The sequence below is a fragment of the Trichechus manatus genome, unplaced genomic scaffold (genome assembly GCF_000243295.1).
Source record: "Trichechus manatus latirostris isolate Lorelei unplaced genomic scaffold, TriManLat1.0 scaffold00014, whole genome shotgun sequence".
Lineage (NCBI taxonomy): Eukaryota > Metazoa > Chordata > Mammalia > Sirenia > Trichechidae > Trichechus > Trichechus manatus.
Genome location: NW_004443950.1, coordinates 18,321,174 through 18,334,429, shown reverse-complemented (window position 1 = coordinate 18,334,429; position 13,256 = coordinate 18,321,174). Strand labels below are relative to the sequence as shown.

The 13,256-nt window shown below is 45.6% G+C and overlaps 1 protein-coding gene across 4 annotated transcripts in view; it reads left to right on the top strand.

The window, feature by feature from the left end:
- GARRE1 (granule associated Rac and RHOG effector 1) overlaps window positions 1-12,413 on the top strand; it is a 98,946-nt gene extending 86,533 nt beyond the window's left edge. For all 4 annotated transcript variants that reach the window (XM_023726937.1, XM_023726939.1, XM_004371603.2 and 1 more), the window contains 5 exons: window positions 529-1,562; window positions 4,527-4,692; window positions 5,471-5,608; window positions 7,492-7,570; window positions 8,094-12,413. In XM_023726937.1, coding sequence (XP_023582705.1) covers window positions 529-1,562; window positions 4,527-4,692; window positions 5,471-5,608; window positions 7,492-7,570; window positions 8,094-8,402 — 1,726 coding nt within the window. In that variant the 3' untranslated portion in view covers window positions 8,403-12,413. The remainder of the gene's footprint in view (window positions 1-528; window positions 1,563-4,526; window positions 4,693-5,470; window positions 5,609-7,491; window positions 7,571-8,093) is intronic.
- Window positions 12,414-13,256: the final 843 nt, after the last annotated feature.

Genomic DNA, 13,256 nt, shown 5'->3' with positions numbered 1-13,256 from the left:
GAAAACCTTGGGAGTAACACCCGTCTGTTCTTGGCAACATCTGTAAATTATTTCCAAGGACGATGGTGCCACGTAGTGTCCTGAGTCCTCCCCACCCACCTCTCTCTGCTGCATGGATCTGCCCTTGTCCCTCTGCAGATCTACCTAACTCTTGGACCCCGTCCTCCAGCCACAAACCTGGCCTCTACCCCATGCATCCCCATTCTCAGCATGCCTTGCTCCCCTGTGCTACGGTTGGAGAGTTTCACTCAAACTCTTCAGGCCAGAAATCCTAAGGTAGTTTTCAGCACCCTATGCTGTACACTGTATACCTAATACATATAGACAGTAAGTGTTTAAACTACGTACACTTCAAACCGTTGAGTGTTCATTTAGCTATAAAACAAGCACACCTGATGTCAATCAGAGGGGTCTTTCTTGTTCTTAAAGTCTGTGTTAAATACAAAAAGGTCTGTTTCATTGTCAAATTTGTGTATTTGTCCTCTTCTTCTTCTTTTTTTTTTTTTAATAATAATTTATGTATAAAAGGGAACAAGCTTTACCATGTATTCAGATCCAGCTGCAAAGAGAGATCTGTGACTTTGGGAATCAGGCTGACCTGCCTTCTGGAAATGGAAACAAATCTTCAGGCCTCCAGAAGACATTCGCCAAACTGACATCCCGGTTCACCAAGAAAGCTTCGTGCACCAGCTCAAGCAGCAGTACAAATTATTCCATCCCAAATACCCCTTCCAAAAACATCTTCATAGCTGGGTGTTCAGAAGAGAAGCCCAAAATGTCCAGTAATATTGATACAAGGTTACAAAGCATTTTGAACATTGGTAATTTCCCTAGAACTACAGACCCTTCACAGTCAGCTCAGAATGCTGGTAATCAAATGGCCAATGGTTTTCTCATGGAGAGGCATGAGAACTTCCTGCACGGTGATGACAGCAAGGACGAGAAGGGTATGAACTTACCAACCGATCAGGAAATGCAGGAGGTGATAGATTTTCTCTCGGGCTTTAACATGGGCCAGTCCCACCAGGGCTCCCCACTGATGACAAGGCGTAATTCTGCTGCCACAGCCATGGTGACTGAACAAAAGGCAGGAGCCGTGCAGCCACAGCAACCACCACTGCCAGTGCCCCCTCCACGGCCCCCCCAGGCAGGGACACACACACCTCTGACACCCCAGCTGGGGTTGGCTCCTCAGCAGCAGTCCCCAAAGCAACAGCAACCCCAGGTCCAGTACTACCAACACCTGCTCCAACCCATTGGACCTCAGCAGCCCCCTCCCCAGCCCCGGGCACCTGGAAAATGGGTACATGGCTCATCCCAGCAGCCAGCACAGGCACAGCCTGTTGGAGCAGGTCTATCTCCTCTTGGCCAATGGCCTGGCGTATCTGATCTCAGTTCTGACTTGTACAGCTTGGGTTTGGTGAGCAGCTATATGGATAATGTGATGTCAGAGGTTTTGGGACAGAAACCACAGGGACCTAGAAATAACACCTGGCCAAACCGCGACCAAAGCGATGGAGTCTTTGGGATGCTGGGAGAGACTCTGCCTTTTGATCCTGCAGGTATGTGTGGCCCTCTTGGGGTTTTAACATAAAATATAATCACTGAGGGCTTCAGGGCCTTCCACCACAGCCTCACCATGGCAGTGAAATGACTTACTCCCCCTTTAAAGACCCTTTCTTGCTGTCTGGTGGCAAGTGTGGGGCAGATCTAGCAAGAGTGGGAAACAGTGGTGAGAATAAACTGAGAAGGTAAGCAGAACCTTTTTTCTCACTTTATAAAGGACAGAATTGAGGCTCAGAGAAGTTACTTGAATTGCTCAAAGTTTCATAGTTCAAGTGGGCTCCGTTGTGGGCCCTCTCATTCCTGGGAGCCAAGGCAGCTGACCCAATGTGGGTGCATTTTTCTTGATTACACACCTGTTCCTTGTGATTCATTTCTGCCTAAGCTTCTAGGACACTAAAGAACTATGAAAAGTGGTAGGGCACTCTCCTGCCTTCATAGAGTGAAGCTTCTCCTGGCCCAGACTGTGGGAACAAACACACACTCGCCAGAGTCCTCTTAAGAGATTAGAAAAAGAGCCTAGAAACAAAATGAAAGTAAACTAGAAGAAGGACTTAATTAAGGGTTTAACCATTAACCAGTTGCCATGGAGTCAACTCCAACTCATGGTGACTCCATGTATGTCATAGTAGAACTGTGCTCCATAGGGTTTTCAGTGGTTGATTTTTCAGAAGTAGATTTTCAGGCCTTTTTTCCAAGGTGCCCCTAGATGGACTCAAACCACCAATCCTTCGATTAGCAGCCAAGCACATTTACTGTTTGCACTACCCAAACCAAACTATTTGCTGTCCAGTCGAACTGCACTTCATAGGGTTTTGAAAGCTGTGACCTTTCAGAAGCAGACCACCAGACCTTTGTTTGAGACACCAACATTTCGGTTAGTAGGCGAGTGCTTAACTGTTTGCACCACCTGGGGACTTCTTAAGGATAAAAGCCAAAATTAAGTTAAAAAGAAAGAAATTGTAAATCTAAAACTAAGTCCTTGGAAGACCAATTAAACAGATATACCAATTTATTGTGAGCCTGATTGAGAGAGAACAAAGAAAAACAAGATTAGGAAAGAGAAAGGAGATGTAACTAAAGACATAGGAGCCATTAAAAACATTTTAAGAGATCACTACCTATGACTTCAAGGCAACAAATTTGAAAACTGAGTACAGAATGATTTCCTAGTAAAATATACATTACCAAAATCGCACCAAGAGGTGGAAAACCTACCTAGATCTATTTGAAGAGAAGAGATTGGAAAGTTAATTAAAGATCTGTGTTTAAAAGAAAAAGGTACCAGGAACAGTTGATTTATAGCCAGCTTTCCTCCAATTTTTAAGGTACAGATAAGTCAAAGTTATTTAAACTATTTCAGACACAGAAAAAGATAATTCCCCAGTTCTTTTTTTATGAAGCCAACATAACTTTACCATGAAGACTTTATAAGGATAGTATTAAAAAGCAAACTATAGGATTTCTCACTTATGGATATGGATAGATGCAAGAAAACCTAGCAGTGTATCAGAAGAGTAATATACTGTGACTAAATCGGGTTTACATCAGAGGTTTACAGTAGTAGTTCAGTATAAGGAGCTCTTATTAATGTATAGTGACCCATTTTATCAACCAAGTAAATGAGAAAAACTGATCAATAGATGTTATAGACATCTTAGAGAGTCGTAAAAAAACAAAACAAACCCCTCAAAATAGGAATAGAAGGAAATTTCTTGAAAATAAAAAGACTATCTACCAAAACCAATAGCAAATAGTATCTGGTATGATGAAACAGAAAATCATGTCAGTTAAAATCAGAAACCAGATAGAGATATCTGTAATCACCAATAGTGTGTAACTTTATCTTGGACTTTCTAGAAAATACAGCAAGACAAAAAGCAATGAAGTAAGTGGTGTGGTATAAGATTTAGGAAGGGATAGATTAAAAAGCTACCTCTCTTTGTTGGTGATAGGATTGGGAAGAAAAGTTTCCCCAATAAAAAACTTCTGGAATTAGTAAGAGAATCTAGTAAAGTGGGTAGATGCAAGAAAAATATATAAAAATCAGTTACATTTTCCTCTAGTTTAGCACAAGGTATATAGAAGTGGAAAATAAATTTCACTCACAGAAGGAATATGTAAATTGTAAATAAATACAGTAAATATTTATATAATAAATACCACAAGAAGAAGAGATTCCTTGCTAAAACATCCCAGCGTTAACTATTAAAGGAGGGAATGCTTTCTTAGGTCTTCCAAAAACTCATCATATTGCTGCTCATGCTTTCTTGTTTTTGCTCTCCTTGGGTAGGTAGATCTAGGGAACCTTGTGTTTACAGCCTTGGGACATAGGAAGGATGTGCAGTTCTACCCTGCTTTTTTAGAGCAGGCCCACCTAGCTGCTACTGATGGCATCTTATATTTGTCCATCTTTACTGTCTTCAGACTGAGCGGGTCTGCCATCCAATATCCAGGAACATTCCGGGTCTGAGCCCACTGAATCAAAGTTTGGCCCAAGTGGGAATGGAATATTATTCTCTACCTGGCTGACCTTGATGCTTTGATAGCCACTTGCAGGTTACCAATTTGTCAAAGTGATCATCTGACTTTCTGAGTTCTTAGGTAATGACTCTAGGCACACAGTACCAGACATTCAAAAATTACAAGTAACTAGTATTTGTCTTTAAAATTGTCATGATAAATCAAGCCCTTTTTTTCTCTCTCTTTCATTCACATTCAGCCTGTCTGTCCTAGACATAACCCTTCCTGACAGTCCCTGCACACACCATGCCCCAACCTCAGACCTGTGTGTTGAAAGCCCTCATCTCACCATAGCAGGGTGCTGGACATAGCCTAGAACCACAGGCCCAGAGCCCCTGGCCACTTTAAATTGTGTGTGAGACACAGTGCTCAGAGGGTAGAGAAGGAACCAAGAGGCCAATCTGACCCTAAACCCCGCCTGTCCCTTTGTCTCAACCCAGTGGGCTCAGACCCAGAGTTTGCACGCTACGTGGCGGGAGTCAGCCAGGCAATGCAGCAGAAGCGGCAAGCCCAGCATGGTCGCCGCTCAGGCAACCCCCGGGGCAACTGGCTGCCCATGGACGATGCCCACCGGACCTGGCCTTTACCGGAGTTCTTCATGGAAGGGTGAGTGCCGGGTATGGCAGGGAAGCCAAGTTTGGGAACTGACGTCCTCCATGGGGCCCAGGAGAAGGAGGCTCTGTGGCCGTTGTATGTTCTTGTCAGGCACAATTCAGTTACAAACCCCCAAGTGAGAGTGACACATGGTTAAAACTTCAGAGGGTCAGAGTTTTGGGACTGGCCATAGGATGCTGATGTGGCATGATGTGCCCCAGTGAACACACCATCAGTATGGACTGATGATTTTTAAGACAGACTCTGCAGCCCTAGATGAGGCTCTTACTGGATGGTGTTTGTGAAGCAGTTGTGCCGTTAGTACGGGCTTTATGCTGCGAGGAGTGTAGCTCTGAAACCCATGTGACTTATGGAATACTATCATTGGAGCCTACACAAAGCAACAGTGTATGGGTCAGATTCTAGTGTATTGAGAGAATTGTGGATTTCCATCATAAAGACAACCGGGGGTTGACTTTTCACCTCCCTTATTGCTACATACCCAATAAATCTGAACAGCTAAAGACCATCTGAACTTTTTGTTTTTTCTAAGATAAATTTCATATACAAACGATAGGATTCTAAGAGGAATATGGATTGCTTTTATAATACGGGGAGTGAAGAAAACCTTGAGTTCTTAGAAGAGAGACAAGAGACCACTATTTGGTTATGAAATGAGTGCAGGGTAAAGACTGCTCTTTTAGGGCTTGGGTAGAGGGTGGGGGCTGGCCTAATGCTGTCAAGCCAGTGACCAGACTGGCTATAGGAGGCTTCTGTCTTTGGCTTTTAGGGATGGCCTGTCCAGTGGCTGGTCAGGCGCTCAGGGAGACTCAGCCAGCTCAAGTGATGAGACGTCCTCTGCCAATGGAGACAGCTTATTCTCCATGTTTTCAGGGCCTGACCTCGTTGCTGCTGTCAAGCAGAGAAGGTATGAATGATTTCTAAACCAAAGAGGAGCGAAGGGCATGTGAATTTTCCCACAGTTTATTTCTCTAGAAGGGTCAGGAGCCCCATCTCTGCCAGTCTCCCAGTCTGCTTTGTGTGAGATCCCAACTGTCCGGCTGAAGGCCTCTAAGGAGCATCTTCAGGAGGTGTTCTCCACAAAGAACAGCTGGCCTTGGTCTGCTGAGGCCTCTATGTGGACATCACACAGGCTTGTAGCCCAGGTGACTTACATTGGGTTGAGTTTTTGCTGACATGAAAGTCTCATGCAGTGATAGCTAAGAATACCAGTAAGACATCCAGAGAGGATTCGGACACAGGGTCTGCCGATACTGGTCTCTGCCATCCAGGAGGCAGCCCTGTCAGTGGGATGAGCAAGGCCAGGACAGCCAAGTTCTAATCAAGACTCACCGACAGGCTGTTCAACTCCAGATGAGGGCCTGGCCTCTGACCCTCAGCTGCTTTGTCTTTCCAAGGTAGGGCTGGATATAATGACCTCTGAATGGTTTTCAGAGTCGAAAAAATAGTAATATAGTATATTCAGATCTAAGAAGTTTTCAAAAGTAGTCACAAAAATTAAAATGGACCCTAGACTAAGAGAAGAATTTGAATAGAAGTAGAGAGATTTGGGTAAGGAAGCACAGGGCCCAAAATGGCAGTGAGAGGGACGAGGGCAGGAATGGAGAGGATGCAGCGCTGCCTGGGTGCGGAAAGGGAGGCCATGTTCTGTGGCCCTCATGTGACAGGGTCAGACTTCATTGGATACGCAGTGGGGAACAGGTGGATGAAGACTGAAGGGTACCCAGGTTAGGATACACAGAATAGTATCAGTGGTGGTGACAGTGATTGCTAACAGACATTTGGGTGCTTTCTGCATGCCACGCCCTTGGCTAAGCACTCTACATACATTTCTCACGTCTCAAAACCACCATGATACAGGTTTCTTTTTTTACCCCCTATTTATAGGTGAGGAAACTAAGGCTCAGAGAAGTTAAATTCATTCATTCATTCAGTGGCGGCACCTATCATGTGCCAGGGACTGGTGATATAGCAGTGAACAAAACAAAATCCCCTCCCTCATGGAACATACATTCTAGTGGGGGAAGACAGCTAAACAAACAAAGGGTTAGGTGCTATAAAGAAAAAGAACACAGGTACTGCGGCAGACAGTGCAGGCAGAGGCTGATTTCTTTGTTTTCAGAAGGGTGGTCAGAGAAGGCCTCTCTCATGAGCAAGAGCTGAACGAAGTGAGGGAGCAACCTGTAGGGCTTGGCCATGGGGTGTGTGTGAGAGAGGAATCGAGGATGACCTGAGCGTCTATGTGAGAGGGCTGCAGGGGGAGCAGGTTTGAGCCAGGGTGGGCAGTAAGACTTCTGCTGTAGACACAGTACATTTGAGAGGCCTAAGAAGAATAAATAAGTCACCTCTAGCACCACCTCTCTGCAGAGACCACTGTCTGTATGCAGAGTACTGACAGAGCTTGATTTTACCTGGCTGTGATCTGCTACATCCTGCTTTTTTCATTTCGCATTGTCCATGTTATAAGTAAAACTAACAGCCTGTTGTTTGTAAGTCACATACCTCCAGTGCATGGTAAGCAGTCAGTATCTGTTGAATAAACTCAAAAAAGCCAAAGCTGGGGGACTCTGAGAGCAGCTAAGCAATGCCTGCCTCACCCACCCCCACCCGTGAGGCTTTCAGGAGTATAACCTGTCAGGGCTGACCACCTTCTCCCCCGGAATGCAGTGGACCCAAGGCCTCCCCACCTAGAACTGGAGCCTGGAGACGCTGAGCCAAGTGGTTCAGTGCCCCCGGAGGTAAGGTGGGCGGGATACCAGGTAATCTGGATTGAGCTCTTGGTTCTTTCAGGAAACACAGCAGTGGAGAGCAGGAGACCAACACGCTGCCCTCACCACCTCTTCTCACTACCGTAGAAGACATGAACCAGGTATTGTGGGCAGTTCTCTGCCAGGAGGGGCTGGCTGAGACCATGAGCAGGCTTCCAAAGCTTCATCTTTAAGAGGGCCTCAGAGTAAGGAGTGCTTCTGCTTTGTTTGTGGTGAATTACGTTTTTTCTTAAGTCAGCTTTTCGCCCATGGTTTTGTCTAAATGATTAGCCTTCTCAACTTACTCAGAGCCACATGCGGAGGAAGCTTTATGGCTACGCTGCCAGTATGATAGCCACTAGCCACATATAGCTATTTACATTTAATTAAATTAAGTATAAATAAAAACTCAGTTCCTCAGTTGCATTAGCCACATGTGGCTAGTGGCTACCACGTTGGACAGTGCGGATGTGGTACGTTTATTTCATTGCATAAAGTTGGACAGCACTGCTCCAGGGCTATGGGGAACGGGTGGAGGGATCTCACCTTGCTTCCTAGGTGGACATAAGGGCCAGAGATCCGGGCAGGTGGAAAAAGAGGATAAATCACGAGAAACACCACTGAGAATCCTATTCTGTCTCTCAGGATAACAAAACCAAAACATGGCCACCCAAAGCACCCTGGCAACACTCTTCCCCGCTGCCCAGCACACTGCCGAGTCCAAGCACACCTCTCTACGCGGTGGCCAGCCCCAGCAGCCAGTGGAACGACACCATGCAGATGCTGCAGTCTCCGGTGTGGGCTGCGACCAGCGACTGCAGCGCCGCCTCCTTTACCTACGTGCAGACCCCACCGCAGCCCCCACCCCCACCAGCACACAAGGCAGCACCCAAGGGCTTCAAGGCCTTCCCCGGGAAGGCTGAGCGCAGGCCAGCCTACTTGCCCCAGTACTGACCCCAGGGCCAGCCTGCCCACCTTCCCAGAGCTGTTGGGACCAGTGTTCCCACCCCAGGGCTGTGTAGCTGACACCAGCTCCCCAGGCAGGGATGCTTGGGAACCCAGGAGGTTGGCAGCTCCAAGCCTTTAAATCCTGGCTTTTCAAACTTGGAAGGCATCAGACCCCTGGAGAGCCAGCTGAAGATGGAGGTATCTAACCCTCGGGGATGCTTGGGAATCTGAGTGCTTAATAAGCACCTCAGGTGATTCTGATGCAGGTGGGCCACAGACTATTCTTTGAGAAACACAGCTTTAGAAGTTTTTAGTCGCACTGTATGTGCTGGGAAGGCATCAGGCCTGAAAGCTGAGAGCAGAACTGACCATTCTTCCAAAACTCCCTCAACACGTTGAGTGATGACCACATAAATCACTGTATTTTATGGCTGTTTTTCTCGTAGGTATTTGGTTAAAACATCTCCTGCCTAAAATGCATCGAATATTTTAAGATAGCAAATGTTGTGGCTAGAGATTTGTTCAACACTATATTTAAGCTTATATAAAATAGGCAAGTTATGAACTATGTGTGGGCAGAAGCAATCAGTGGGCTTTCTGTAGGAGGGCAGTCCCTCACCGCCCCAGCAGCACCCAGGAGGTGCAGCCTTTACCAGAGTTACAAACGCGGGATCGCAAAACTGATGTCAGAAGCGTGTTCCCAACAGTACATGGAGATGACCCAGCCAGCGCTGTCCACGTGCAGCATGAACCAGCACCTCAGATACTTCCATGTATGGACAGAGGCCTGGACAGAGGCCTTGTCACAGTCCTCACAAGGTAGAGGTGTGGCCAGGGGGCTGCACAAGAGACACTTGTGAACTGGCTCAGAAGACAAACCAACGAAGATGTAGATAGGAATTAATTTAAAGTCTTTTCCTTAAAAAAGAAAAAAGAAAAAGAAAAAAAAAAAACAGAAACAAAAAACCTCATTTTCAATTAACATGTGCCATTAAATAGTTAACATCCTGTGGATTTAGGGATATTTTCCAGCCAGAATGGATCCAGAAGAATTGAATGGTGCTTAAATTGAGAAATAATAAGTATATATAGAATAGACATATCCCACTGTATATTAATTGAGGTTACAGAAAGTTCTTTATATAAAACTTATTTAAATTTTTCATATTTCATCTTTGAAAAAGTCTAATTGAAAAAATCCATTAATATTTTCTGGTATGAAAGTTTGACAGTATTAATATTTTTTTTATATTTTCTTAAATCATTAAGCCATTTTAATATATGTTAACTACTAATAAATGGTTTATTCTTTCTAACTCCATATAAGCTTTTCCAGCAAAGATTGTAATAACACATTTATGTTCTCATTTTTCTACAAATATAATTAAATTTATATTTAAAAATACCAAAAATAAATAAATATATATGTATGTACACACACACACACACACACACATACACAAATCATAGAGGACCCTGTAGGGTGTCTGAGCCCAGCCACCTGAATTTTGAGTCCTGTGTTGCCAGGCTGTTTGCAGGCCTCAGGTGTTGTCTTGTGCTGTGTGGGGATGCCGTTGCTGCCTGTACTGATGATACTGTCACCATAGGTTCACCTCACCACGTTTACAGACAACTATTTTGTACATAGACTTTTTCAGGCACATGCTTTGCACCAACCCTGCGTGGCTCGTCTGTGTTAGCTGTCACAGTGTGCACACTTATCTCTCTGTTGAAGTTGTGTGTGGCTGTTTCACTTGTAAGATAGTTTTCTAGTTCCTTCAGTAACGTGTCCACAGTACCCTGTATTTCAAGTTCTATTATACTAAAGTACTCTTGTTTTTATAGTGCCTCCCCAAAGACCTCACTCTGGATGGAGGTCAGTCCTTGATTCCCTAGCACAGGTGACAACCCTGTTATCACTTTCCAGTTTTTCTCTATTAAGAAAGACATTTTGTAATTGCATCTCCATGGGCTGTGAGACCGTGTGAAGCTGTTTGTGTGGTCTCCATGTAGGTGCTGTGTTCTCAGCACCACCTTGCTCTGAACACTGGTAATTCCAGGTGCTGCGCTCGGCAGAGGGGTCTCGCCAAAGCGCACGTGTATGTGTGTGTGTGAGTGTGTGTCCGTTGCATGGCCGGGCGTGGCTGCCTTGCTCGGGCATCAGCAGGACATGGTGTGAATAGTTAAACGCTTCCAAACTGGAACTCTGCATTTTGTATCTTACTTTTAAAGCTCCTATAAGTGAAATAACTATTGGCTTTATTAAAAATATACATTTAATAATACTTTGTATCTTTGTTTAAAATGAGTTGCAATCGACACCATCTCAGAAGTCTCACTTAATTCATTACTTTGAAAAGCCTGGTCCTGCACCTGGGTTGGTTCTTAGGTCATCCTGTCCTCTGATTGAGACCTGCCAGGGAAGACCACTGGATGAGCTGGGGTGGGTAGACAGGAAGCAGAACAACCCACCACACCTCTCCTGTTGAATTCCTTAAGGCCCCAGCGGGGTGCAGCCTCTCCACAGGTGGAGCCAATGTAGTGATGAAGGAGCCTGTCTCCTGAAAGCTCTCTCCTTGGGCTCTGAGCTGCTGCCACCCACATCCCGCCAAACATGGGTTTGTGAGCCACCCAGCCTGCCTTTCTGAGGAGCTGACCCAGGGAAGAGGACTCATTTCAACCCCTCCTTCCACCAGGACCCAGTCCACTGGGAGAGAGGCCCCATCCCACTGGTGATGCCATCCTGCTAAGCAGAAGGAAGGATTGTATGATGGGAACCACAAATAGAGGACGAGCTTCAGCTCATTTTCATTATAGAAAGAAAATACTTCATTAAAACTCTTAAAACTTTTTCATGAATTTAGGAAAAAGGAGTAATGAGTGAGCATTAGTCTATAACCTATAACCTATCAGTGCAAGTACCACTCAGGTTTTTTCTGCTGAGGTACCCGGAAGTTGAGCCTAGGGACCATGTCCCAGAGCCTGCCAAGTGCAGCTCAGGACAAGGTTGCTTAGTAACGGCCATCTCACATGAGTGTACCAAGGAATAAACTGACAGTTCATATTAAAATTCTAGCAGGCAAAATGCTCTTATTTGTGTTCCTATTTAGCACTCAGTGCTCTTCACTGACTTCTGATTCATAGTGGTGGACACAGGAGTCCCCTCGCCCCAGCTGGGTGACCCATTGGCAGGAATGGAAGTAGACAGATGTTACAGCTGAGCTCCAAGAGGGTCCTTGGCGGCCTCAGCCTCGGGACAGCCTAGTTGAGAGAGGGAGGAGGACACACAGGAGGTAATGTCCTTATGAGGCTTGTGACCCTCCTTTGCCACCTGGGGGCTCCTTGGAGAGTGAGGCTTCCAGCTCCAGGTGTAGCTGAAATGTCACATCCCGGCTATGGGACTGGGAAAAGATGGCTCTCTGTGCACTGTGTGTCCACTCTCGGGACCTGCCTGCTGAGCTGGAGACAAAGAGGAAATAAACCTTTCCAGTGCTCCTTGATTGCCAGAGAAGCCATGCATGTGGACCATAGGCGCTGGGAAGCCCGAGGAACTTCCTGGGGCAGGCCCCTGGAAGTAACACATGGAGCTGGCCTTATAATTCCACAGGGTAGGCTGGCTGGGGCCCAGGCCTCTGCATGTCTGTGAGGGAACTGGATGTGGCGTGTGTTGGGATTGAGTGGCAAATGTACGCCTAGGAGAGAGACTGTTTCAGAATTGTTGGTTTCAACATTTATAATTTCACCTAGTGGCCAGACCCTTGCTAGGAGCCAGGGCTGCAAAGATGATGCAGTCCCAGCCTCGAAACTCAGTCTTTTAAAGGACACAAAAATACAGAGTGTCAGTGTAATAGGTTGCAAGCTTTAACATTTTCTCTTCAGCCCCCAGCGTACCCTTCTTCATGCTCAGTTGAGGACCTGACCATATACTGCATTGTCAGGTGAGTTGTCGTGCCTTTGACTCGATTCTGACTCAGTGACCCTATAGGACAGAGCAGAACTGCCCCCATAGCATTTCTTAGGCCGTAATCTTTATGGGAGCATTTTACCAGGTCTTTTCTCCCATTGAGCCACTAGTGGGTTTGCACCCTGGACCTTTTGTTTAGCAGCCAAGCCCTTAACCATTGCACACCACCAGGGCTCCTCTGTCAGGTAAGAAGGGTATTAAATTCCCAGTCAAATCCACTTGACCACCAGCATCGGAAACCCTTATGCTGTGTATCTGGCTCTTCTCCCCAAGGCCTTCATTCCTGCAGCTCTCCCTACCTCGTAAGTCATCCATTTCTGCATCACCCCTGCTTATTTTCATCATCCCACAAATATGCTGCAGCCTTCAATGTTTTTGTTGTTTTCTATCTCCCTTGACTCCATCTCCTCCTTCAGCTACCACTCCCTTTTTATGTTTCTCTTTGAATCAGGTCTCTGAACCAGCTCTGCCCAAATTAATACAATTCAGGCCACACCAAAAAGTAAAAAGTGGAATTAAGGATGTGTTTAGCCCAATCCAAAATATTTTTTATATGTAATTGTTATGAAAAAATTGATAAATTTTACATTCTTCATACTGCTGTTATTAGTTGCTGTCAAGTGGATCCTGACTCACGGTGACCCCATGTGTGCAGAGTAGATCTGCTCCATAGGATTTTCAAGGCTCTGACCTTTCAGAAGCAGATCACCAGGCCTGTCATCTTAGGTGCCTCTCTGTGGGTTCGAACCACCAACCTTTTGGCTAGTAGTTGAGTTTTTTTTATAATAAATCTTTGAAATTGTTGTGTACTTACAGCACATCTTGATTCAGATTAGGCACATTTCAAGTGCTCAATAACCGCATGTGGCTAGTGGCTGCGGAACTGGAGAGAACAG